We start from the raw sequence: 11,641 nt of genomic DNA, 5'->3' as shown, positions 1-11,641 counted from the left end.
ATGTGAAAGTGTAGCTCGTGACAATAATGACTTTCTGCGCTTCTGGGTCCAATTTATGAGGTAACAAATAGGGGTGGGCGAATTGATCCACATAGTATAGTATCCATACCAAGGGTAGTATCAGTACCGGATCAATACTAGCATATTTTGGGGGTTTTCTTCTATTTTTATTTTCACAAATATCTGCGTTTTTTGTTGTGTTCTTCATCTTGTTATAAAGTTGATATTGCTGTATTTACAGTAATCCCTCGTTTATTGCGGTTTATTAGTTCCAGACCCAACCGTGATAAGTGAGTTCCTTATTCATAAATGGAATATTTTTGGAAGTAGACCTTCTAAATAATATTTTAAACATTATTAGTGCCATCTAGATGTTTACGCTCGTATTACCCAATATATTGGGTAATAGTAGGGATGTCCGATAATATTGGCCCACCGATAATATCAGCCCAATATTGGCGTAATATTGGTCAATATCGTCCAGTATGAATGTGAGTGTGAATGGTTGTTTGTCTATATGTGCCCTGTGATTGGCTGGCGACCAGTCCAGGGTGTACCCCGCCTGTCGCTCGAAGTCAGCTGGGATGGGCTCCGGCATACCCCCGCGACCCTAATGAGGAGAAGCGGCATAGAAAATGGATGGATGGACGAATTGGTATTGGGTTTTTTCCCTATAATGAAAACCGATACAGACCTTTAAGCGCCAAAGTCACAAAATTGTGACAAGCAACATTGCTGAATTTGCTGCTAATATGATTCCTCATGTAGTTAATACTTTACACTAGTAGATGGCGGACATCTGTAGAGCGGGCCTTACATCCGTATGTTTTTACAACGTATGCGCTGGCTATGTGCAAAAATGGGGAAAATTGCAAGAGACACGCACGGATTTTCAAACCCGAAGACAGCACGCAAAGCCCGTAGGAAGAAAATTGGAATGCAAATTATATTCTGCGTGCAAGCAGGAAAACCTTGCACGCAGCCAGGTTGCAAAGGCAAGGCAGAGGAGCAGTGCGTGTGTCGCAAGTTTAAAAGTACATCGTGTACATTGCCCGGCCACGGCGACTCCTCCAGCTGTACACTCTGGTTCTCCCGACCTCTGTGGACGCACGGCAACTGCTCACAAAGCATGTCCGACATTAATGCGTCTTACACGACCACGGCGAGTGACTCTTCCTTCTGTACACTCTGGTTCTCCCGGTCATGATAGGCGTAGGTGCCGTAGGAAGCCAGTACGCACCATCGTGCAATCGAAGTGAGTGGGCTGCACGAGCCTCGTACGATGCCCACACACTTACGTCCCCGGCGAGTGAAACCTACGCCTCACATGAAGCGCACCTAGCACGCACGAGTCGAACGCCACACTCACAATCTAAAAGCTACCAACGAAGGGCGAGCGGCAAGCACGTGGGTGTCACAAATCACTTGCTCCTTAAGTACGACACACTTGCAACCCCTCTGATACCCTACTTCCTCTACGTGCTGGCCACGGCCAACAGATTTCCCAAAAATTGCGGCGCCCGTGCATGTGGTAACACGTATGTCGGGATGTAAGGCCTGCTTAACATCAGTCTGAGCAACATTTGTGGGCGTGTTTCCATGCAAAGTTTAGGAGTCCACACGCAGCACATACTTGAGCCGATGCTTTGCTTAACCGTGTGCGGGGTGGCAGGATGTGGTGGGTTGTCAAAACACCGGTAATGGTGAGTGGGGTAGCAGGAATGTAAAGAAATGCAGAAATAGCGGCAGGCAGATGCAGGGAGACTCCTCGGCAGAAAACACGCTGCTGCCGGATTCACTAAACTTGTGGAGCCCCTCGAGACACGCTTTGTTAGGGATTATTGTGCCTGTCGTGAGATAATTAAAATCTGCCCGTTGTTCTGGCGATCAGGTCTGGTGTTTATGTGTCTCGCTGAACAATACATTTACATTACTGGCCTAGTAAGCAGTGTAGAATGCTATATATCATCACAGCATCTTTGAATGCGTCTTCTGAATGCCTGATATTTGTATTTTAGTTCATTTAGCCATTTTTAATGCTTGAAAATGCTTAATGTAGGCAAAAACATAGGCCATTTGCTTAAATGTGCATATTTTTGGACTAATAATAGGTCGTATTCAACCACAAAACAAAGCACGATTAATATAGTTTTGAAAAAACGTGATAGAGTGAAGCCCCAAAATTTGTAGCGTGACATGGCGAGGGATTGCTGTATATGTTATGTGACATTGTTATGTTGTTTTTGTGGAGGGCTTTGGGGGCAAAAAGCCAAAGCATTTGAATGCAAGCCAGTAGTGGTCGGTATACGACGTTCCGTGGTTACGAACCGCTCCCAAAAACAAATGAAAAATGTATTTTTTTTTCGTAAACACGAGACTCATTTGAGAACTGGTTACAGCACAAGGACGTGGCTTATGCCTACTGTTGGGCAGATAAATACAATGTCCGCCTGCTCAGCCACTGAGACACTTCATTACGTCTCCCAAGTGGCAATGAGCCAAGGAAAAGGAAGTGAAAATGAACATCTTAAAAAGTTCCGAGACAAGAGACACGCCCACCAACATTGGCCGCTCTTTTGGTCCCAACCGCTCAACTGTCCCGACCATCATTTAGGATAAAGATTATTGAACGCAACTTCCATCACAGGAACGGATTTCGGCCATAACCCGAGGACCACCTGTTGTAGTTTTTGCTTTTGTTTCGTTATTTTGCACTATTGACTTAATTTTGCTCAAACAATGGTATGTAATAAAAAAAATAAGGGAATAATCCTATTATTTGGTTGATATTGTTACATTGTCTTATATTGTATACTGTACATACGTTGATCAATTGTTCGTGAATGTGTTTTTTGCTAAAAAGATTTATTTTGTTTGCCAAAAATCTTCGTCTTGCGTTTATTCTTTATCACGGTGATTAGAATCATGACCATCAAATTAAAGGTACAATTGCAAAATCATTCAATGGTCTTGGGAAAGTTCAAGTAACAAGCATTGGTATCAGTAACGGTATCTGCAACGCTGGGCTTGTATTCTCTTGGTATGAAATCGATACCCAAATCTGCAGTAGCGCCCACCCCTAACAAATGGTGCTCTGAATAACCATCTTAGAATTTTGAAAACTGGTACACTTTGTCTAACCATGGGGGTGTGATGCTTGAGGATGCCATCATCCAATCCGGTGCAAATGCATGAAAGCACATAGAAAGCAAGCAAATGCAAACTAACCTAGCCCACCTGGATGACCAGTTTCACACTCCTCCAAGTCTTCATCGTCACTGGAACACTCTGCAGATGATACAAAGTCATCTGACGCATGCTTCTTGAGCAGAAGTTGATGATCAGGAACAGCAAGGACCCCCACGGCCCAAGATGCAAAAAGACAGCAGAAAACATGAAAGTTAAGTCTCCAGTTTGGAAAATGCAGAATATAAAAAAGATCTTTACTCAAGATTTGTCTTTGGATGCTTTACACATGTACAGCACTGCAAAAACTAATTCAAGAAAGCAAAAATGTCCCATTTTAAGCAACAGTTTCTGATAATAACTTGTCTAGCAAGTTTCACATGAGAAATAGATTTGTTTTCGCTGTAAATTTGTTATTTTTTTCGAATGACAAGCTAAAAACTTAATTTTTATTATTCTTCAGCAACAGATTAAGAATATTTGTCTTAAAGTAAGAATAAAAGTGGTTAGCTAACTTTCTCAATTTAAGAACGGACTCACGGAAGATTTATTGATTTCGGACTCAAACGGTGACATCTAAGTAAAGCAGTTGTTACAATTGCACGCATTTTGCCTCCCCATTGTTCCGCAATTGATAATGCGTGTCGTTTATTTATTTATGGCACGCTTGAGGAGCGTGCCATAAATTTTGCGAACTCTTTGCGTTCTGTCTGGCATAAATTATGCATTTGGCACGCAATTCGTGACCGAAATGGCGCGCATTGGCATGAACTTACCACGCTCCCGCATGACTTAGTTACGCCTTGTCAAGCAGTGTTTAAGCCAAGTGTCATGCCAGTGTACAGTAAGCCAGGGTTTCAGGATGCTAGCTGATGTGGAAGTTCGGTGTAAATAAAAGACGGGAGCTACGGCTAGGCATGTTTATCATTTGCACAGTCCGTCTCTGTTAGCAACAGTCAAGGGACCTTCTCAACTCACACAACACACTTCCGGCCGTCAAAATTAGAGCGTTCTTGTTTACTTGTTTTTACAAAGTAAGGGTGTCGTAAAAAATAGCTTACGCCAACATTGAGGCAGCAAACAAAGTCATGGAAAAAATATTAGACCACCCTTGTTTATTCAGTTTCTTGGTCATTTTAATGCCTGATACAACTAAAGATGAATTTGTTTGGACAAATATAACAATGACAACAAAAATAGCTCATAAGAGTTAAATTTTTTGGCGGTACAATGCTATAGCTATTCATATAAGTGGTTTTGGTAATTATGAAGAAAACCATGGAAGTTGCAAGATATCAGCTCTTAAATTCAACTTTCATGAGCTATATTTGTTATCATCATCATATTTGTCTAAACAAATGTACCTTTAGTTGTACCAGACAATAAAATGGATCACAAACTGAAGAAACAAGGCTGGTCTAATCATTTTTTCCATGACTGTATGCTACTTTTCAAAAGTAAACATCTTGTGTGAAAGTGTGCTCCTGTTTAAAGAAACGTCATAACTGTCACGATCCGGTTGAGGCTGTGGAGAGCTTGACCCCCGGTGTGCAGAGACGGAAACAGCAGCGAGCAAGTGAAAGTCTTTTAATGGTGCAGGTACTCACAAACACAAGAACAAAAGGCGACAGAGTGGATGGCTCTGTGGAAAAACAGCACAAGACCGTGTAGGTGACAGCACTGGTGAGGGTACGAGGAACAACAATGAACCAGCGCTGTACATCCGACCGCACTGGTTGTTTAACCGCCACTAATGTTAATTGCCGGCAACTGCGCGGCCACCAGGAGTGAAGCGGCTGCCTCTTCCTCCCCGCAGGAAGTACAGCCCGCCAAAATAAAAGCGCAAGACAGGAAGTGCTCGCTCCTGTCCTACGGAGCATGACAATAACCTTTATATACAAGTTGAATGATTTGATATTTATATACTAGTTTAAAATAGCCCTGTAAGAAATTTATAGTAAAGTTGATGAAAAGTTCATATTAAACAATTCGCTGGGAAGTTCAGACATATCATCCAAAAATAACTCATTTAAACTATGAAAACCTTTATGAATCTGCCTTTTAAAAGCATTGGAATGGAGAATTGTTTGGAACCGGAATAGAAACGAGGATTTGGAACCGGAACCAGATTTGTTCAAATTCAAATGATGCCCAACCCTATTCGTCAAAAACGTTGTCAGTCTCACTCTCTCTTTCGTTGTTGCCCTCCGTGTCACGTTCATCTCGAGGCAAATTAGCCCTTTAGCTTGAGCTGTCCTCTTAATCACGCGGTAGTCCAGCCTTTCGAAACCCGTTGGTGATCGTGGATTTTTTGACACATTATAAAGAAAAACACTATAAACCTTGCAATCCAATGTCATTCTTTAGCTCCGATGATGAGACGTTTTTTTCATCAGAATTCAACATCCGCCAGTGTCCATGTAGTCCAAAACAGAAGCTGTAGTAATTCTACACTTGCTCAAACTTACTTAAGATTTGTCACATCTAAACACGATCCCTGCATAAGACTGCAAAATGTGAAATTAGCATCCAATTCACTACTTCCTGAAGCTGCACCGTAAGCCTCATGTGAACTGTATTTCTTTTGGCCATAAATTAGCCTCATCACAACATAAGCTGCAGGGTTCAAAGCGTACAAAAAAGTAGCGGCTTATACACTGGAAATGACCATAACTCTGAAACTATAAAAACATGTTTTGTGTTAACATTTTTGACAAGTGTTAAAGTGTCAGCAAATCAGAGTCAACCGCTGTTGACGAGGTGGCTTCCGGTTTCCATGTATTAGCAAGCTAGGATGTGAGCAAGGACATTTTGTGATAAAAATACGTTAAGAACACAGTTGCAGTCACGCAGTGTGCTCGTAACACATCAAGACGCACACCATATTGTACGCTAACCGGAAAATGTACGCAAACCGAGACCAAATTTTGGTGTTAACTGAAAACCACGCCAACCGGGGGCGTACACTAACCAAGTTTTCACTGTACTGTCATTGTACTCTCATTGGAAATGACTATCGCCCGCTTCTTCGATGGACTGGATTGCTCCTCAGCCGCCCTTATTTCAAGTTAGCGTTGCCAGTTGAGGGTGGTAAATATCCAGCACTGCACAAAAAAATATATAGTGTAGTGTGTGAATACTTATTTTTGAAACCTGTACCGTTGAAGAGGATCTGTGTTTCCGTGTGGTGGTGGTGGACATCATGGTGGTTGTCTCAATGAAGGTCGTAGACACATCCGAGGGCATGGCAGTGGACCTGGTGGAGCCACTGGGGACGTCACCCACCAACCTCACGCTCCCATTAATTTTGATGTTGGGGTTGTTTTCTGCAGCCATGTTCAACACTTTATGTCCGTTGTAGTAAAGGCCTGACAGCTGGCCCTGGAAAGGCCGACCACGATCACTTCCGCCAATTGCAATGGTGGCTTGAGTGTTGAAAATGGTGAGCTGTCGTCCTAGAGAAGACATGCATATTTTTAAAACAGACAGAAAGAAAGCGGTTTTGGTGGCTAGAGCAACGGGTAAGATTTTCTTTCTGTATTACAATCATGTAACTAACTTTTTTTAATACCCACAAAAAACTGCACGTGCGTGGGAAAGGGATTTTTTGCATGTAATGAATCTTGTGCTGGTCTTTTCCCACTTATACCTGAACTGTATACTGTGCTCCCTTTGGCTTAATGGGGCACTTTTAGTGATAAAATTCAAAAGTGCATGCAGCATATCTTGTTTTATCACTAAAAAACACAACAGACATTTTTACTCTACATCAAAACAAGGTGACTTGTGAATGTAGTGAAGTTGGATTACGCCACTTTTGAGCTTTTGTTGGCACTTAACTTTTATTCATACCCAGCTAACACCGAACACTCGTGTTTAAAGCCCTCATGTCACCAAATCACATCTTATGTTATTTTTGCTGTGAAAAATAACATTGAAAGGCATGTGTTCTGTGTGAGGTGTGTGTAGTTGATATGTATCTTTTTAATATTATACGTGCTTGTTGTGTTGCAGGCTTTTGCTCAAACCCTTGAGCAGATGGAGATGGAGATGTTCACATTTCCAAAAGACGGCTTTCGCTGCGTCACGATTTTCGGTATTGTTTTTCGACACATTTCAAGGACAGTTGTTTTGATGCCGTGTCTCAGATAAAGGAAAGTTTGTGACTGAGTGGTTATTACCCCGACTGTCCCGACTATCTTTTTTTGACCCAGACTGCGGACAACACAAGTGTTCAAAGCCTGGTAGCCTTCTTCTCTTTCAAGCACTTTCCGCCTGACTACTCAGTTTAAAGGGTTTAAAGGGTAGAGGTGGTCCTGCTGCATCCAGACCCCAACAATAGAGTAACTGATTTACTCATTCATTCATTTATTTTCGATACAGCTTAATCCTGTGTGGGGGTAACCTGGAGCATATCCCAGCTGTCTTTGGGAGAGAGGCGGGGTACACTGGTCGCCAGCCAATCGCAGGGCGTAACGGATTTACATTGTACAAAAGTACAACACTGTACTGAAACTCTACTTTAGAACTGCTTCCCCTCCATAGGTTTGCTGCTCTTGGTAAGGAGCTGGGATAATTTACTCTGTTAGCGATCAGAAGGACCTGTTATTTTTAATAAAGCCGGAACAAGCTAATCGGAATTTCTTTCTTACCCCAGTATGTATGCCGGAGGTTAAGGCTAGTAAAGGCTCACTGCTCAGGGGTCATCTTGACTGACGCAGGTGGAAATAAACAACAAGTCAGATATATTATATATATATATATATATATAGATATAGATATATTCTGCAAATCTTAGAATAATAATATGGGCTTTCATACCAAATTTCAAGGCTAGCAAAACAGCGACCACTGCTCACTCGTCTTGTATCTTGCAGTGAATCGGTCACTGCCAGTGACTTGTGTACGCAGTCAACTATTTGTAAACGCTTAGTAGATCTTCATCTACATTGGATTGGCTTTCCCGTGTTTTATCAACACAAATTTGAATATGAAGAATATGAAAGTGGCCCCTGCATCCTAAACGTTATGCTTTATGTAAGCGGCTCTTGAGGGAACAAGTTGGGACCCTGCTGTTATACCGTTTATGAGCATATTAAATAAGAAACATGTTGTCATGTTCTGTGTGCTGCCCTCTGCCGTTCATGTGTTGCAGCACATCCCTGAACCTGCCCAGGATTTAATTGGTCACACCTGCAGCTCATTACAACCTGCCTACTTAAGCTGCAGCCAAACTCCAGACCAGCGCCAGATTGTACTTCCTGACCACCCGCTCCCCGCTCCCCGCTCCCCGCTCCCCGCTCCCCGCTCCCCGCTCCCCGCTCCCCGCTCCCCGCTCCGTCCGGCTCCTTGCTTCCTTACCCTGCTTCCTGGCTCTACCCCTTGCTTGCTAAATACCTGCTCTTTGCATTTTTGTGATTCCTGATAGGTTTGCGTTCAGTGTCATTTGTTTGTACTTTAGTGTTTTTTCCTGACAGCCTTTTGCCGTCAGTGTTTTTCTTTAGTATTTCCTTTGTTTGTGCTTTGCGCCTGTGGACTCTTTTTGTTATATTAAACCTTTTTACTTTGCACTTTTTGTGCTCAGTGTCTTGCATTGGGATCCGAACCTCTTGCCGTGTCACACGGAAAACCTGACGCATGTTTTCAATTACCTTTTTCTTGTAGCCATTCTTCTACTGGTCTGACATATTTGAAAGGGATTTTCTTGTTGGCCATTTGATAGCGTTCAATGTCACTGTTTCCTGCAGTTGAAGAAGACATTTACAAACACTTACTGACAATCAACCTTGCACGTTAACAAGGCCAATTTGTTTAATTCACTTTAGAAGAAGATGCCATTCATTCAGCTCTTTTTAGAATTAGAGATTTGTCTTATTTTTATGGTTTGTTCCCAAAAACACAACCCTGCCCAGTGTTTTCTGTGGGTTTACCGCCACTTCACAGCCAAATGTCATCAACAAAAAGGTCAGATGATGCAGAACCATTTTGAACCACCACACCAACTGTAATAAGAGGTTATAAAATGGTTGGTACCTGTCGGGAAGTGCTCATTGATGGACCAGTTATCAACCTGCAGAGTAGCATTACCGCCATTCCTGGTAAAGCGGACCACATGATACTTCCCGTCGTTCACTGGGGTGCTGCCTTCTTGCACGCTGATGTCCACTGTCCCAATGTTGAATGTCACACCAATTTTGCCTTGTTGCTAAAATAAATCAGATGAAAAAAAAACAGAATTAATTGTAAATAAACACTGGCCTGCTCGTGAAATATACTCATGATAATTATGATTATGTATCAATCATTTCAAGATCCTGTGATCCAGTAATGCGTTTATCAGTGTAGTACCTAGGGACACATACCGCAACTCTGTATCGTAATGGCAACCGGTGCTGACGTAAACAAGGTAGTTATCGGTGTCTCATTTCGGTGCTAAATGAATGCAGGCTCAGCCACCTGCACCGACCGCTTGAAGGTGATATTGTGCAAGTAATGCCTTGCAAGTGATACGGCTTCCCGGCAGGAATACACAGAGAGCTGACACGTTACTGCCGACCTTGACACGCCGACGGCGGCGCTCATTTCCAAACTCACACACACGTTTCTCCGTCGCTCTCCACACCAGCAACACAACACCTCCTCTTTATCCGCCAATCACCCTTATAGAGTAAGGCGCATCCACAAACAACGTTCCATGTGTTCTGGATTGATGCTGGTTGACAATTTGTTGTGGATTTTATTTCATTTGGGGGAATTTATGACTTATTTATCATTTTATTTGGATAGCTGAAGTATTTAAATTAGTATTCTGTTCAACATGCATGTCACACAATTCTGTAAAAATGAAAAGGCATGTTTTGGGACAAAATCTGTATGTTTTTGTTTTTTTTCAGTGCCAATTTGTCAGCACTATTAGATAATATATAAATAATACCACCCTAATAGAGTAATTAATTGGTTCCAGACTCTACCGTGAAAAGTACATTTCCACAAAGTAGTATTCCTTATTTAAAATGGTAATATTTTTGTAGTTAGAGCATAGAAAAGCTGATTACAATCTTCTAAATACAAGTCTTAACATTATTAGAACCTCTAGACGTGAAATAACACCCCTATAGTTACATTTACATGACATTACTGACACCTAGTGACCAGGGTAAAATATTACAGCATCACAACATCTTTGTGTGTCTTCTGAATGCTGTATATCTGTATTTTGGTTCATTTAGACATTTTTATGCTTGAAAATGCCTAATTTAGGCAAATAAATATGTAAAATTTGCTTAAAAATGCATATTTTTTACATAATAATTTGTACAGTGTTCCCTCGTTTGTGGTGGGGATAGGTTCTCAAAATAGCCCGCAATAAGTGAAATCCGCGAAGTAGCCGACTTCATTTTTTTTTTTACAATTTTTATATATGTTTTAAGGCTGTAAAATCCCTCGCCATAAACTTTATACACTTTTCTCAGACAGGCATTAACATTTTGTCACAATTCTGTCTTGTTTAAACACTCTCAAAATTCAAATTTCGTTTGAATTGTAATGATCAGTCCACTAGGTTGGACACGTGACTCGCGTATATTTCACTCCTTTGAGCGTCCCTCGTCCTGGCGCCGTTCGGCTGTAGCGCTTTTGTATCCTTGTAAAACATATTGCTCCTGCCGTCATCCTCCTCCTCAGCCTACTCCTTGAACCGAAGATTCATTTAGCCAGTTAGCTTCTTTTTCTTCTTCTTCTATTGTTTATTGGCGGTTAGCAAGCAGCTCTCACTAGGGCTGTCCGATAATATGGGAAGACATCGGTATTGGATTTTTTTCCCCGATAATGAAAACCGCTATTAAAAAAATGTTGTATAGATCACGTTTTAATGTTCACATGGCCAGGATGACACCACAGTTTGTCGACATACAGCGCAAGCCCACCTCCCTTGCGCTTTCCACAGGCTCTTGTGTTCCTGGCCACTTTGACTGTATTGAAGTCGGCTAGCTCCTCACGTTAGCCTCTGGGACGCTAGCTGTTAGCCATTCAGTGAAACACAAATTTGAAGGTCTTAACGTTCTTGCCAACTTGACGATTTTGCTCGGTAGTGCATTCACGTTTTCCGTGATAATAGAAGGTACCGAAGGCTTGAATCTCCTGCCGCTTGATGTTCATCTCGATATCAATGGCTAGACAGGGAATCACACCGATGCCGGACATCGCTCTCATGGCACGCGAAAATGTGCTTGAATGAGCAAACAAAGTAGCTTGAAAGGAAACCACTTGTGGCGGCGTTGTTAATTCCATGACATAGATAGATACTTTATTACTCTTCACATTTCCAGATGCTCTGCAAAGATGAGCTCCCGTACTTGCCGGCGTGCAAAAGATGACCTCATCAAACCGCCTCTCAAGCGTGGAAACAAACGTGGGTGACTAGCGGCAAACTAGCTTGCTCCTTCCATTCATCCCA

The 11,641-nt window shown here is 42.1% G+C and overlaps 1 protein-coding gene across 15 annotated transcripts in view; it reads right to left on the bottom strand.

Annotated features, from left to right (window-relative positions):
• The window catches only part of nrxn3a (neurexin 3a), a 177,105-nt gene that overhangs the window by 17,512 nt on the left and 147,952 nt on the right, over window positions 1-11,641 (bottom strand). For 5 of the 15 annotated variants that reach the window (XR_008573310.1, XR_008573311.1, XR_008573306.1 and 2 more), the window contains exons 20-23: window positions 9,220-9,391; window positions 8,838-8,927; window positions 6,346-6,641; window positions 3,229-3,322 (exon numbers count right to left, since the gene is read on the bottom strand). Coding sequence is in view for 6 of the 15 variants with exons in the window: in XM_054795478.1 (XP_054651453.1) it covers window positions 3,229-3,322; window positions 6,346-6,641; window positions 8,838-8,927; window positions 9,220-9,391 (652 nt within the window). In the remaining 9 variants the exon portion in view is untranslated. The remainder of the gene's footprint in view (window positions 1-3,228; window positions 3,323-6,345; window positions 6,642-8,837; window positions 8,928-9,219; window positions 9,392-11,641) is intronic. The other 10 variants (XR_008573312.1, XR_008573307.1, XM_054795479.1 and 7 more) reach the window with 3 other exon arrangements.

Source organism: Dunckerocampus dactyliophorus, chromosome 13 (assembly GCF_027744805.1).
Source record: "Dunckerocampus dactyliophorus isolate RoL2022-P2 chromosome 13, RoL_Ddac_1.1, whole genome shotgun sequence".
Lineage (NCBI taxonomy): Eukaryota > Metazoa > Chordata > Actinopteri > Syngnathiformes > Syngnathidae > Dunckerocampus > Dunckerocampus dactyliophorus.
Note: the sequence above shows the minus strand (reverse complement) of the source record. Positions and strands in the feature narration are given on the sequence as shown.